Source organism: Panicum hallii, chromosome 9 (assembly GCF_002211085.1).
Source record: "Panicum hallii strain FIL2 chromosome 9, PHallii_v3.1, whole genome shotgun sequence".
NCBI classification, from domain to species: domain Eukaryota; kingdom Viridiplantae; phylum Streptophyta; class Magnoliopsida; order Poales; family Poaceae; genus Panicum; species Panicum hallii.
In genome coordinates this window covers 64,389,145-64,404,074 of record NC_038050.1, presented here as the reverse complement: position 1 = coordinate 64,404,074, position 14,930 = coordinate 64,389,145, and the positions used below count along the sequence as shown (strand labels likewise).

The 14,930-nt window shown below is 49.1% G+C and overlaps 3 protein-coding genes and 1 pseudogene across 4 annotated transcripts; all 4 read left to right on the top strand.

Annotated features, from left to right (window-relative positions):
• Window positions 1-78: 78 nt before the first annotated feature.
• Window positions 79-4,289, top strand: LOC112878249. Of its 2 annotated transcripts, none has more exons than XM_025942691.1 (12): window positions 79-312; window positions 405-545; window positions 625-740; window positions 966-1,120; window positions 1,525-1,613; window positions 1,715-2,234; window positions 2,483-2,650; window positions 2,913-3,091; window positions 3,189-3,268; window positions 3,365-3,473; window positions 3,765-3,839; window positions 3,927-4,289. In XM_025942691.1, the coding sequence occupies exons 1-12, from the start codon at window positions 217-219 to the stop codon at window positions 4,086-4,088; spliced, it is 1,890 nt and encodes a 629-aa protein (XP_025798476.1). In that variant the 5' UTR covers window positions 79-216; the 3' UTR covers window positions 4,089-4,289. The 2 variants fall into 2 exon arrangements, with proteins under 2 accessions (XP_025798476.1, XP_025798475.1); XM_025942690.1 differs by having other exon boundaries at window positions 622-740.
• Window positions 4,290-6,243: 1,954 nt separating this feature from the next.
• LOC112875671 lies at window positions 6,244-7,171 on the top strand (annotated as a pseudogene).
• Window positions 7,172-8,763: 1,592 nt separating this feature from the next.
• LOC112875672 (pathogenesis-related protein 1-like) lies at window positions 8,764-9,648 on the top strand. Its single transcript, XM_025939609.1, has 2 exons — window positions 8,764-9,042; window positions 9,128-9,648. The coding sequence occupies exons 1-2, from the start codon at window positions 8,856-8,858 to the stop codon at window positions 9,421-9,423; spliced, it is 483 nt and encodes a 160-aa protein (XP_025795394.1). The 5' UTR covers window positions 8,764-8,855; the 3' UTR covers window positions 9,424-9,648.
• A 1,414-nt stretch (window positions 9,649-11,062) lies between these two features.
• Window positions 11,063-12,050, top strand: LOC112876651 (pathogenesis-related protein 1-like). The gene is made up of 2 exons (XM_025940806.1): window positions 11,063-11,361; window positions 11,470-12,050. Exons 1-2 carry the CDS (start codon window positions 11,175-11,177, stop codon window positions 11,763-11,765), a joined length of 483 nt encoding a protein of 160 aa, XP_025796591.1. The 5' UTR covers window positions 11,063-11,174; the 3' UTR covers window positions 11,766-12,050.
• Window positions 12,051-14,930: the final 2,880 nt, after the last annotated feature.

Genomic DNA, 14,930 nt, shown 5'->3' with positions numbered 1-14,930 from the left:
CGAGCTACAAAACGAAACCGACCGGGTCCGACGGCCCGTGTCGAGCTACCGAACCCAAACGGGAAAAGCGGCGCGCGAGGGTGCCTCGGGCCCGGCTCCCATTTTTGCTCGAACGGGTACCCCGTTCCTCCCCAAAACCCTTCCCCCGCCGCCGCCGCCGCCTCCGGCTAAACCCTTTCTCCCGCCGCCACGAGGACCAGCCGCCGCGCGCCGGCCATGGCGCCCGTTGCGGCTCCAATCCGCGACCTCCTCACCTCCTTCAGCCCCAGCGCGGACTTCCTCGCGCTCTCCTCCGGGGACGGCCGCATCAAGGCATGGAACCTTCGGAACTTTCGGTCCTCGCGTTAGCTCTTGGCAGTAAAGCCATGGGCTAAGCTAACACGCTCGTTTTGCCGTTAGCGCAGGTATGGGACGCCGTGCGGGGCCGCCTGCAGACGGAGTTCGCCGACATCCCGGCGGTGGAGGCCGGCGCCGGCGCCGAGACAAAGCGCGGCCACCTCGCCCTCGATTACACATGCATGAAGTGGGTACAGCTCTCCGGCAAGGTGAGCGAACCCCATGTTGAGCTGTTACAGGTTGTTATGTTGGATGCAACCTTATCACCTGCTTATTTTTTCTTAGCAGAAGAAGAGGAAAGCCGGGAGCTCACTACTTGTGCTTGGAACAGGCAGTGGGGATGTACTAGCCCTCGATGTTGCTGCTGGACAGTGGAAGTGGAAGGTCAGCAATTGCCACCCAGGGTAAGTTCACTTGCTGAAACGGGCAAAGCAATAAATTGAGTACAAAATAATTTATAATCATACTAACAACAACAAAATAAAGCTAAACACATTGAGAAGCATACTCATAATCATATTGTATCTTTGGCCCTGTCACTGTTTGGAATTTTGATGGTAATGTTAATCTCTACGAGTTTGAGCTTAGACATGTTCAGTTACATTGGAATCCATGTTTGATGTGTTTAGGGGTGTGACGGCTGTAGCATACTCGAAGCATGGGCCGATTGTGTACACTGCAGGTGCTGATGGCATGGTCTGTAGGATTGACGCCTCTGATGGGTCAGTCCTGGGGAAATTCAGATCTTCCTCGAAAGCAATATCTGCATTAGCTGTGTCATCAGGTATATCAATTGTGAAATTGCTTCTTGACTTATGATTATGTTTGCTCTACTGTACCTCCTCTTATAATAAATTATGTTTATGTTGATGCAACACCACTATGAGGCCCTGTGCACCAATACTTGGTTAATTTTTGTTCCACTTGTCCATTTTAATTTGGCTACAAATGTAACAGGATTATATCTGGAGGCACATGAACTCAGTGAATAATATCTGTCTATCTGCATTGACACTTAGATGGTGTTTTTATTGGTATATGCTGCTTGCTGAAATGTGTATTTAATAATATGTGTACTTTTTGTTAAAAGTCCTTGTAGGACCCACCTTCTATATATGCACTCCATACCCAACATTTTTCCACCATCCTTCACATTAACGAATCACAGCTCGTATTTTATTACATCAGATGGAAATATTTTAGCAACAGCAGCTGGCCAGTTGAGGACCTTTGATACTTCTGACAACAAAAAGATTCAAAAATTCTCTGGGCATCCGGTGAGTATGTCTTTTCTTCTCTTACCTACTGTTATTCGTCTAGTCTTATTTGTTGTACCTAATTACCATCTTTTGCTGTTGCACCCATTAAAACTTCTTAGGTTGCTGTGAGGAGCATGGTTTTTAGCAACGATAGCCAGTATGTTCTGTCATCTGGTATTGGGGAACGGTATATTGCCATTTGGAAGTTGGGTGGTAGTAAAACTCAGAGCTCAAACTGTATATTGTCGATGGAGCACCCAGCAATATTTGTAGACTGTAAATGTTCAGACGAAGGAGAAATACATGTGCTGGCTATTTCCGAGATTGGTGTCTGCTATTTCTGGTCTGCATGTAACACTGATGACCTGCGTAATAAGAAGCCTACCAAGATCACATTGTCGGAGTCCTCTCTATCAAGGACTCAGGCATTCTCGATATTTGCTGCAAAACTTCAAGGAATGGATGGACCTAATTCTGCCCATGTCCTGCTGGCCTATGGATCTGTAGTAAAACCATCTTTTGATAAGCTTTTGCTTTGTTATGGTACGGACATTAATCTGGGCATGTCTCAAGATGGAGTTCTCTTGCCAAATACTCAAGCCACCATGGCAAAGAAAGGCCAATCTGTGAAGAAGCAAGGTATTGTGATACTGTTTGTTAGTATGGTTAAAATTTTATTTTGCTTATTTGCTTCACCTGTTTATTGGGAATTGCACAAATCAAAACAATTATAAAGGTTTTAGTAGATAAATATAGTATAGCTTGTGCCTTTGCTTGTACGATTTTCGAAAGGGTGAAGCATGGAAGCACTTTTGGACTTCTATTCAGAAGGATAACACGCTATTTGGTAGCTACTCTTGGGCTGAATCCTGATGATCTTCTTACAGAAACTGTCACTGCTCTAGACCGAGCCAATGCTGAAGATGCCATCCTTCCTCTTCCAAAGCTCCATACACAGGAAAAGAAAAGGAAACATGATGTGACAAAACCCAGTGGTGACATTGAGCCTTCTATTCATAGTGACCTCACCACAACAAGCCCTATCCAGAAAAGAGGTAAAATAATCTATAAGTAGTTTTCTCTTCTTTTTCAGTGCTGCATAAGTAATGAAACGATGCATGATGTGTAGTGTGGATATTTTGAACTTGCATAAGTAGCTGTTTTCCCATTCACAGCTACACATTGTAGATTATTATTCAGGAGCTGGTATGTAGGTTCCACTAATTTTTGCATGTGTTGTTGTTTTATGTATCTATCACCATGTTGATGTCTCAATTAAACAGTTCCATAACTACACTTGCTCTTCTACTTGTTCAGTTCTCGTGCAAAGGATTGAACGTGGCATATGCATTGAAGACATGATGAGGGAGTGTGGTGTCCTTGATAATGGAGTAGATCAGAGCACTGAGGGCCATCCTGGCATTTCAACTAATATTTTTTCTGGTTTTTTTGGTGATGGCAGCATAAAAGTCGATGCTAATTTACCCAGCAAGAAGGTTTGTTGAATTGAATTGTATTTCCATGTTCCATCATATATTTGTTTACATGTCTACTTTATATGTTCTATGTTCATGATGTTCTATTGTTCAACAGATTCGAGCGCATCTAAGATCATTGAAACCTGGAGATGCTTGCAAACTTCTTGAAAATTTAATATCTGCATGGAAAACAAGGTGCCCAAGACTCCCATGTACATATTTGTTCACCAGTGTGTTTTCATGCTGTGTATAACTGTATATTCTATCTTGTTTGTGGATTTGTCTTCCCAGATCTGGTAGCACAGAGCTTGTTTTGCGGTGGATATACTGCCTATTAGTCATTCATGGTCGTTTTATTCACTCTGAGAAATCCACAAAACTGATTAGCAACCTTGAGAAGGTATGGTTTCTGTCACCCATACTAGCTGGAACATGCTGGATATCTAATTTTCTTTCTGTAGCTTTTGAATACTTTGCACATTATTTGGAACATCTTATAGCATTGTTGTTAATCTCATGGAATCATTTCGTAATTAAGAGAGGTTTTGCTATTACTTACTGTCTTCTAGTAGAGAGAGAGAGAGAGGAAGGGGGGGGGTGTTAAACAGTGCTTGGCAGGTTGTGTTTACAAGTACAGGCTATTCCCAGTTATGTGCAGAAAGGAGTAACCAAGCCATTCCTTCATTTGCAGATGTGTGCAGAAAGATACACGGCAACTGAAGATCTACTGAAGCTTTCTGGCCGGCTTCAGCTAATAAGGGCACAGGTTTCATCTATCTTGAGCACTGAAAAATAAGTGAAATTGTAATGCTTCCGTTAATGTCTAACCAAATGCTGATTTGAACTGCATCAGGTCGACAAGGCTGCTAATAATGCATCTGAACTGCCATCAGAGGATAAGCAAGTCGCTGACGTTGCTGCTCAGTCTGATGAGGAGGAAGAGGAAGAAGTGGATGAAATGGTGTTTGGTCAAGATTCAGATTCATCGAAAAATGGCTATGATGATGCTGAGTAGACTGTCTCTGGTATTCAGCATTCCTTTGTGCGGTTATTGTAACTTTCAAGCTTGATGCCCCATAGTCAAGTTTGTAAAAGTAGGCAACACCGGAAGGTTGTGCAGAATTTTGACAAGATGAGGTTACATTTGAAAGGTACTTGACTACTTGAGTGGGTTTGTTTCCTTCGCCTTTTTACCTTTTCTGACGCTACAACACTACATGGTAGTCTGACTGGTCTAAAGTTTATGTTACCTACATATTAGTCATAACTATTATTTAAAAAAGGTAGGTCACTCCAGTTGCATTCAGCAATCTGAAGTAAACCCAGCCGACTGCTGAGATGTCTTCATTTACAAATGTTTACAGCAGGCAATATTATGGCCAAAGGTATAGACAAGCAGACAGCTGAGAAAAATTCTTGGCTTTTTTGGTGTGATGGGGAAGATATGAGTTTGTGAAACTCTATGTAACTACACCCTACGGGAGATGCCATTAGTTAAGCGCTAAGCTGTACTACAGCCACCGCTCCATCCTTCCATATACTAAGGGTGTGTTTGGTTCAGCTGTGGATTCCTGAAAATTTGATTTCTGGAATTAGCTGTGGGAAAGCTGCTGTGAGCTGACAGCTGTGAAACAACTGTCAGCTGTGGATTTCTGTAAGAAATATCTGTTATGCGCCTGGGATCCCATAAGGCTCTTATATGCTAATTAATCGCATGGATACGTAGATGACCGATTTGGAAAGAAAATATTCATATTTAATATATATAATAATTTATACAAAATATATATCCACGTTATAAAAATAATTGAATAATTTCTTTTTTTTCTTTTATTTTTTTCTCTGTATTTCTTTCCTCTTTTTTTCTTTCTATTTTTCCTTTCTTCTTTCTTTTTTTTTCCTTTTCCCTTCTCCCTTTTCCCGTTCCTTCTCTCTTTCTCCTCTGTTTTTCGGGGACAGCACAGGAGGCGGGCGGCGGGGGCGGCGGGAGGCGCGTCGGGGGCGGGCGGCGGCTGGGGGCGCGGCGGGGGGCGGCGTGGGGCGCGGCGGGGGGGGGGGGGGGGTGGGGCGGCCTGGGAGGCGGCAGGCGGCGGGGGCGCGTCGGGGCGCGGCCTGGGAGGCGGCGGGCGGTGGGGGCGCGGCAGGGAGGCGCGGCGGGGGGCAGCCCGGGGGACGGCGGGCGGCGGGGGCGCGTCGGGGGGCGGCGGGGGTGCGGCAGGGAGGCGCGGCGGGGGGCGGCCCGGGGGGCGGGAGGCGGCGAGCGGCGGCGGGGGCCGCGTCGGGGGGTGGCCCGGGGGGCGGCGGGGGCGCATCGGGGGGCAGGGGGAGAGGGCAGGGGAGGAGGCGCACGGGAGATGAATGGGAAAGGATCGCTCGGAAAGAAAAGAGTCGAACCGGTACGACTAACCAGTGGCAACGCGGGTAATTTCACTGCGGGAATTGGTAGAATCTGCCCTCCTACCCGCTGCGTCGTTACACTGCGGGAATCGGTCGATTCCAAAAAATCGCTACAGCCGTCCGAGCCCTTTGGTTGTGAAGCTGATTTTTTGGAAGCGAATCTGCTGCCGGAATCGGAACCAAACGGAGCCTAAAGTGCACCAACCTAGCTACAAAGCCTAAAACGCCTCCTTGCTTTTGATCTGGACGGCCATCATACTAATCCTTTCGAAACATTGACGAGATTGCATAACACTTTTCTTTTGTTTTCGGAAAAACAAATGGCACTTGGCACTTGGCAGCACACTTTGTGATGTGTTTTCAGGCCCGCCCACGTTAATGATCGCTCATGCTCGGCCGGCGGTGCCACCCGATGTGGAAAAAGCCGACGACCCCGTGCCACCTCTCAGGCCTCACCTCACCGGTCGCCACTCACCGGAACACCATCTGCGCGAGCCTCACCAACCCCCGCCACGCGAGACGCCTATTAAAGCCCTCGCATCGCCACCTCTCAGCCCTCGCATCGCCACCTCTCAGGCCTCACCTCACCGGTCGCCACTCACCGCACCGGAACACCATCTGCGCGAGCCTCACCAACCCCCGCCACGCGAGACGCCTATTAAAGCCCTCGCATCGCCACCTCTCAGCCCTCGCATCGCCACCTCTCAGGTCTCACCTCACCGGTCGCCACTCACCGCACCGGAACACCATCTGCGCGAGCCTCACCAACACCCGCCACGCGAGACACCTATTAAAGCCCTCGCATCGCCAGTTCGCCACTGCCCCAGCAACAACACGAGCAGCAGCTTCAAACCTGCAGCGGCACTGCCACGCTCTCACTCTGAGCTGAACAGCTGACCGTTCCTGCTCGGCCGATCGTTACTGCAACAATGGCCTCCGCCAACAGCTGGACCCTCGAGATCGCATCCCCGGTGGGCGCGCCGAGCCTGTTCCGCGCCGCGGTGATGGACTGGCACACCCTGGCGCCCAAGCTCGGCTCCCACGTCGTCGCCAGCGCCCACCCCGTTGACGGCGAGGGCGGCGTCGGCAGCGTCAGGCAGTTCAACTTCACCCCAGGTACGTTCCTGCCATCGATCATCCGAGCCGAACGTGTCGCCGCCGATCAACCAGCCGCCTCATAGCGTGTGACCATTGCTCTCGCGTGCAGCCATTTCGTTCAGCTTCATGAAGGAGAGGCACGAGTTCCTGGACGCGGACAAGTGCGAGCGCAAGTCGACGCTCGTCGAGGGCGGCGGCATCGGCGTGGCCATCGAGACCGCAGCGTCGCACATCAAGGTGGAGCCCGCGGCCGACGGTGGCAGCGTGGTGAAGGTGGACTCCACCTACAAGCTGCTGCCGGGGTGGAGGTGAAGGACGGGATCGCCAAGGCCAAGGAGTCCGTCACCGCCATCTTCAAGGCTGCCGAGGCCTTCCTCGTCGCCAACCCGGACGCCAACAACTAAAATCATGGAGTGGGATGCCATTGCCTTCCCAATACAACGCAGCTTGCGTTTTTTCTGTTCTTTTTTGTATGCAAAATAAAGCTGCTCTAAGCAGCGCGTGAGCACAGTGATGTGGAGTGTGGATTTGAGATGTTAAAAGTGGTTTGTACAAAGCTGTCGCTGTTTGATTATGTATACCCTTGTTTTCTACGGCAACTAAAAAGTTACAAACTACTCGTAGAATGCACGAGCTATTCTGGTTTGTCCTAATTAAAAATGTTTGCTCGTTTCGAACTGGTACTCGCAGGGTCGGTTGTTTGTTGATTTCTAAGACCCCGTGGTATTCATGTTAGTAAATGCATATCCACATCGGTCCAGAATATGCCATCTTAAAATGAATCTTACTATTACTTTCATATTAATCTGCATGCGGCGTGCTAGAAAAAATAGAAAAATTTCTAAAAGGATTTAAAAAAAACATATATGACCATCAATCCTGCAGACAATTGAGTCATCATTGATAACAGTAGTCATTGAATAAATACAATAATGTTTTCCAATAAAATGCTCATATCTAATGTTATGAAAATAGTCTAAACAAACAAATTACATCTATATTTAAATTACCCACCTATAAATAACCTAAAGTATTCTCTAATCTTTATATAAATTACCCACCTATATCATCATACAAAAATAATCTAATGTAACCCACAAGATCTGTGTCAGCCATCATCGAGACTAACCTAAAGTGATCCCCTAATTCCGCATCTAAATTACCTACATCTGTCGTTCTAAAATATCCAAAGTACACCAATAAGCGATTTTAAATTACCTAATTCTGCCATTACTATTTTAGAAAATATTAACTCAATGTATGCATGTATGACGTGTGTCACCATGTAGACTATGTGTAAATGTATGCGGAAATGATGAGAATATCGATTTCCATGTTAAACACATCGTTCAAACTAAAGGTTCAACAAATACATATGAAGATGCGATGCAAAGTACAAGGAAAACAACTATAGATGTGGATGAGATAGTGTATAGAGTAATTGCTAAGTAAATTATATCTTCGCCCAAAAAAATAGAGTCTATTACAATATGACAAAAATAAGTACACATATATATAGATATTGTGTTAGAATGAGCGAGACAATCAATTTTGATCCTTACTTATGGGCCCTAATTTTTGTGAATTTCTACTACCTAGACTATGTTGTCTATTAAAAGTTACTAGCCAGTGAGGAAGCACGGTTGATAAACGTACTTTATGACACATAAGAAAATGCTATTACATTAAAAGTACTACTATGTCGCTGTGATTTGTTAGTCTCTTCGTATTCTGCTCAGTTTGTGCAGCTGCACTCCGATCACTGCCCCAAGTAGGAAGGGGTAGTAGAAACCGTGGCCTGATCCAATGCAACCTCGTCGTTTTGTCTGTAATTTTGTTTCTTTGTATAATCCCACTAACGAAGTGCCAAACAATGCCCTTGCTTTCAACTAAACCTTGTAATCACACCAACCAAGTGCCAAACAATTCCGTCAACGCATCCATCGTCTTTCAACAAAACGTTGACAGGAGCGCGACCCAGCTTTCTGACGTGTGCTTCGCGACACCGGCCTTATTAAACATCGACGACAAAGCTCACCCGACCGACAGCGCCGCCCAATTTTGAAAAGCCCGACGATTCGCGCCGCAGCTTCATTCCAGGTCTCCACCGGACACCACTCGCCCAACTCCCTCCAACAAGGCAAGCCTCACCAACCGCCTTCCAAGCCTCCTATTTAAATCCCTGGCCGCCGCTCGATTCGATAACACAAGCAGCAGCAGCTCCAAGCACTTGCATCAGCTCAGCAAGCTAGCACGGCCTAAGCACCGAGCCAAGTCGACCACAGCAATGGCCTCCGCCAACAGCTGGACCCTCGAGATCGCGTCGCCGGTGGCCGCACCGCGCCTGTTCCGCGCCGCGGTGATGGACTGGCACACCCTGGCCCCCAAGCTCGTCGCCGACGTCGTCGCCAGCGCCCATCCCGTGGAGGGCGAGGGCGGCGTCGGCAGCGTCAGGCAGTTCAACTTCACCCCAGGTACGTTCCTGCCATCGATCAAGCGGTTCCTGCCATCTCTCCGATCAAGCATCTCATCATGACCTGCCACTGCTCGTGCGTGCAGCCATGCCGTTCGGCTTCATGAAGGAGAGGCTCGAGTTCCTGGACGCGGACAAGTGCGAGTGCAAGTCGACGCTCGTCGAGGGCGGCGGCATCGGCGTGGCCATCGAGACCGCCGCGTCGCACATCAAGGTGGAGCCCGCGGCCGACGGTGGCAGCGTGGTGAAGGTGGACTCCACCTACAAGCTTCTGCCGGGCGTGGAGGTGAAGGACGAGATCGCCAAGGCCAAGGAGTCGGTCACCGCCATCTTCAAGGCCGCCGAGGCATTCCTCGTCGCCAACCCGGACGCCTACAACTAAATTGAAATCAATGGAGTGGGATCAGATCTCCCTATGTATCATCTTGTGTGTCTTATACGGCTAAAATAAAACTGCTCTAAGTTGCCAGACAGAGCATGGAGCAGAGTATGGAATTGAGAAGTTTGTGTTTTTGCTACTTGCAGTGAACAAAGTGATTTGGTTTGTGTATACCTTCGAGATAAAATCTTTAATATTGGATTTTTATGGCACCCAGTGCTATGAGCACATGACTTGTGGGTTTCAGTGTTTCACCATGGCATGTGATTTGACTATGAGGTACGTAGTTGATCATGGCAATGTTACACCTTGGACTGAAAAATTAATAATATGAATCATCCCTAACATATAAGTTACTCTTTTCAAATAGAATCGAGCGTAATACCATTCTCTTAAATATGACACCCTCAATCCTCTAGGCTAACATTGTCGTCTGCCCAACACCACCATATGTGAACCAAAGTGGACCATCTGGGGTAGCAAGAGGCGGTACGATCTTATTCTAACAACAATTCAATAAAATACTCCGTTTGATCTCAAGTGTAAGTCATTTAGAACACTGATATACAGTCTCCAATGCAACACTTGCAATTTCTATAAAAGTAATATTTTAATTAGAGAAAGTTATATATTATAAAAATATTTTTATGGTGAATACAGTAACAACGGCACTATGTTGTAAATCTACGTAACTTTTCATACAGGTGGATCAAGTTAAAAAAGCTCGATCCATCCACTAGAATCCTCGGACGTTATAACTTCGCTCGCTAGTTTACATAAGAAAGAAAAAGGTAAACCAAGGGTTTGCGCTAGAGACCACTCATTTCACACCGAAGGTATAGTAGGAGCTCAATCATATGTACGAATCCTTAATGATCTCGTCACATGAAAAGATCTCTAGCCTAATGGTTAGAGCACCTGAGTACCACCCAATAGGTCTGGATTTGAATTCTCACAAGAGCGAATTTACCGGGCTAGTTTTTTAAAAAATCTCGTCACCAGGGTTCAAGGGTTTTCTAGGCTAGGAGAAGGTTGCTTCTCTTAATAAAATGTTGTGGTGTGGTTTTAAGTTTTAACCCCACGTGTCCAAGTTTTTTTTGAAAAAAAAAGTCTCTTCACTCGTGATTTTTAGCTGTAGAGTAGGAATCTATCTATACTAGCCTTTTTTTCAAGTGATGATATATTCTGTCAGTGGCCAGATCGACATAGAAAAATAAAGCATTCCCAAATAGTAGACGATATACCACAATCTGTGTGCTACTGTTACCATTCCACCCTTTCAGCCTCTAAAACACCAACCCAAGTAGGCGTGTACCCAGCAATGCCTTCGCTTTCAGTCTAGACGGGTGGCATCCCAATCCTTAGATATCATTCCCAATCAATTTGCCCACGAGGTCTTCAACAATTCGCTGGTTCGACAACAAATTCCACGCCATCAACTAAACAATGACAAAATGGCATGTATTTTCAGACCCGGCCACATCAGTTCTCACCAGACCGACAGTGCCATCCAATTCCGAGAGGCTCGACGAGTCTTGCCGGTCAGCCCTCACCCACCGCCAGCGGTCACCACTCACACCGGCCCGGACTCCTTCACCAACCCCAGCTTCACTCCGAGCAACCTATTTCAAGGTCTGGCCTCACCTCTGCCACTTCACTCCCACGGCACAGTAGAGGCATACAGCGGAGCCCAACCAGTAGCTGCGTCTACCATTTGCAAGAGCTAGCGCTGCCAAGCTAGAGTTTTCACGGCAATGGCGTCCACCAACAGCTGGACCCTAGAGATCTCGTCGCCGGTCGCCGCGCCGCGCCTGTTCCGCGCCGCCGTGATGGACTGGCACACCTTAGCCCCAAAGCTCGCCTCCCACGTTGTCGCCAGCGCCCACATCGTCCAGGGCGATGCCCACGTCGGCAGCGTCAGGCAGTTCAACTTCACCTCAGGTACCGTTCCTACCATCAAGCTCCTGCACACACTCAGGCGGTCAGGCCAACCTTTTATTAAGTTTTCTCGCCGATCAAGCAACCCGTAACGTGCCATTGCTCTTTCAGCCATGCCGTTCGGATTCATGGAGGAGAGGCTCGAGTTCCTGGACGCGGACAAGTTCGAGTGCAAGTCGACGCTCGTCGAGGGCGGCGGCATCGGCGTGGCCATCGAGACGGCGACGTCGCACATCAAGGTGGAGCCCACGGCCGACGGCGGGAGCCTGGTGAAGGTGGACTCGACCTACAAGCTGCTGCCGGGCGTGGAGGTGAAGGACGAGATCGCCAAGGCCAAGGAGTCGGTCACCGCCATCTTCAAGGCCGCCGAGGCGTACCTCGTCGCCAACCCGGACGCCTACAGCTAAACCGCTCCAATGGGATCAGATTTCTGATGTCCAAAATATGCATAAAAAATAAAAAAATACATGCGTATTTGTGTGTTTTTTATTTTTCAAATAAAAGCTGGAGCTGCTCTAAAGCCGCAGTTTATCATGCGGGGATGAGAGAGCACGGAGGACTGCGCTAGACTTGAGGGGTTGAGACTTGAGAGTGTGTTTTTGCTGTTATAGAATGATTTGGTTTAATTCTGTCCCTGTTTGATTGTGTATTACCGTACTGTCCCATAGTTTTGCATGGGGATAAAGTCATAATTTGTGAAGTAATTCGGTTTGCATGTTTGACTAAACAGTTTGTTTTCCTCTACGAAACATAGTACACGAGCAGACGGTTGTAGCCGTGTATTTGCGTGTCAGCTACTACGGGTACCCCAAGAAAATGCCTTCCCGGGCCGGGCCAGAATCCGATGACCAGAACCAGGAAACGGCCCACGGACCAGGCATCTCTGGCAGATGGGCCCCGCGCAGCATGCAGCGACCCGAGTGCCAAGGCGGGAGCGTCCCTGGGGCATATGGCGGCCCCCCGACCCGCGATGAACTGAGTGAGTTCGGGGAGCCATCGCCTCCAAACAGCCATGTCCGACCCCCAACCTCCGAAGGCGTGGCGAGGACGGGCCGCCGAGAGCATTAAATGCATCGGGCCGAGGTGACGTGCACGCGCACCCACGTACCCCGTCTGACGAATAGGGCAAGAGCGCCTCCTGCACGCGCGACCCTAGTCAGCGGGGCCATCATGACATCGCGGACCCGCGGTCACACCGTCAACACACCGTCAGCACACGCCCCGTCAGAACGACGGGATGGGTCCTAACCCCGTCACCCTCCACCGTCAGGGCTAGGGTGAAGGAGCGCGCCGGGCTAGCGAGGTCTGTTGTGCATTGCCGGGGGTGGAGAATGGAGATCCGACCTCTCGACACCTACTGAGGAACACTGACCTCGCCAACGGGACAAAGGAACCCGCCCTAAGCGACTAGGGAGGCCGTACTACAGCCAAGCCCACGCCATGTCCTGCTAAGGAGATAGCGGACACAACCGAGGCCATGCTAGGCGGTGCCGTTGACCAGCGAACAAGACTTGGCTTAGCGACGGGACGGAACACAACCAACCGGAGGCTCTAGCTTGGACACGTGTAGAGCTTCCGGCCTCCTCACCGGGATGTCAACTCGGGGCGCTAAGGTACCCCTTCTTCTCAACTGTAGCCCAACCAACGGATCAATATAAAGTGAAGCTTTGCCTTCTTTCTCTCTACCAGCCCTCGATCGTAAGAACACGAACAGACAACCTGAATGGAATGGACGTAGGGTGATTGGCCAAACCAATATAATCCCTTATTTTTGAGCGTTAGCCATCGAGTTACAGAGAAGCGCAGCACATTTTACTAGCCTACCTACGTTCTAAATTTCAATTCATTTTAATTTTTCTAGATACATATATTTTGTTGTGCACTATATCCAGATACGTAACAAAAACTATGTATTAAAAAACCAAAACTAATTATTATTTGCGATTGAGGGAGTAACATTTTGCAACAAGAAAGGTACTAAAAAAATTTGCAGGATATTCCTTGTGCAGAAAGTCTTGCATAATTTTGCATTCAGAACTTTTTAAAACTTTCATCACTAGTACATATTCAACCAGACATACGAAGAACACGACAATGTATGAAATAGATATTATTGTAGGTCATAAACTCTTATTATATTTGTCTAGCTATTTGTCCTAGCTCCTACCAGTAGAAGAAAGGGTAGGAATAGGAGTGTTCAACTTCGAAACAAAGGAGATTTTTTTTTTCGACCTGGCTAGTTAGCTACTTAGGCTGACTCCAACGGGTGGCAGCCATTTGGGCCATCCATCCCGGTGTTTGGCTGCCCCGTCAATTTTACATTGCCATCGATGGATCCGCTGTTTCCAACGGAGCAGCTAAAATAGCTGGAGACGTTGGCCCAGGCTGGTTCGCGCCACGGAAAGGAAACGGGCCGTGCTAGCAGGTGGAAGGCGGGGCGGGCGCGGCGGCGGCGGCAGGGGCGCGGGGGCGGGCGCGGCGGCGGAGGAGGAGCTCCGCCTCGGGGAGGGGACGCGGCGGAGGTGGAGGGGACGCGGCGGCGGCGGGCTTCGGGCGGGGGTGGGGGGGGCAGGGGCGCGACGTCGGGCGGGGGCGGGCGCGGCGGCGGCGGCAGGGGCGCGGGGGGCGGGCGCGGCGGCGGGCTGGCGGCGGCGGCGGAGGAGGAGCTCCACCTCGGGGAGGGGACGCGGCGGAGGTGGAGGGGACGCGGCGGCGGCGGGCTTCGGGCGGGGGTGGGGGGGCAGGGGCGCGCGGGGGCGGGCGCGGCGGCGGGCTTCGGGCGGGGGTGGGGGGGCAGGGGCGCGACGTCGGGCGGGGGCGGGCGCGGCGGCGGGCTGGCGGCGGCGGCGGAGGAGGAGCTCCGCCTCGGGGAGGGGACGCGGCGGCGGCGGGCTTCGGGCGGCGGGGGTGGGGGGGGGGGGCAGGGGCAGTGGCGCGCCGGCGGGGGCGGGGGCGGCGGGGGTGGGGGGGCGGGGGCAGTGGCGCGCCGGCGGGCGGAAGGCGGCGGGGGCCGGGGCTGTGATATCCAGGTAGTTTGACAACTAGATACTAAGTTAGGTGTATTATATGTAAGTAGGATAATGTATACAAGTTGTACAAAGCATAAGGGTATATTTGTAAATTATAAGTTTTATAAATTCTCATGAGCAAATGTGTGAAAATGTTCTTAAGTGTCAAAATTCAGATGGCTATAGCTAATAAAGGATCAAAAGTTAAATAAACACAAAAGGGAATGGACTCAATATGAAATTAAGGACCTTTATGTAATTAATACAAACATATAAGGACTTACGTGTGAAATGGTAAAAAAAAAAAAAGTAAAACTTAGTTTTACCTAAGGACTAAAGTGCAAAGAGAACTAGTCATGATTACTGCAGGGAAACTTGCAAAAGGACCCTAAGCATTAAAGCAATTGGTTTGAATTACAAGACAAAATTTATAAATTGAATGATGCCCTAAAGTTTAAAATAAAACTATATTCTTTGAGATTTTGAACTTGAACCTTAAAGCAATCTTGTAGGATTTGAAATTCTCTACAACTTTCATGTTGAACACTTTTCCATTTGACCCTT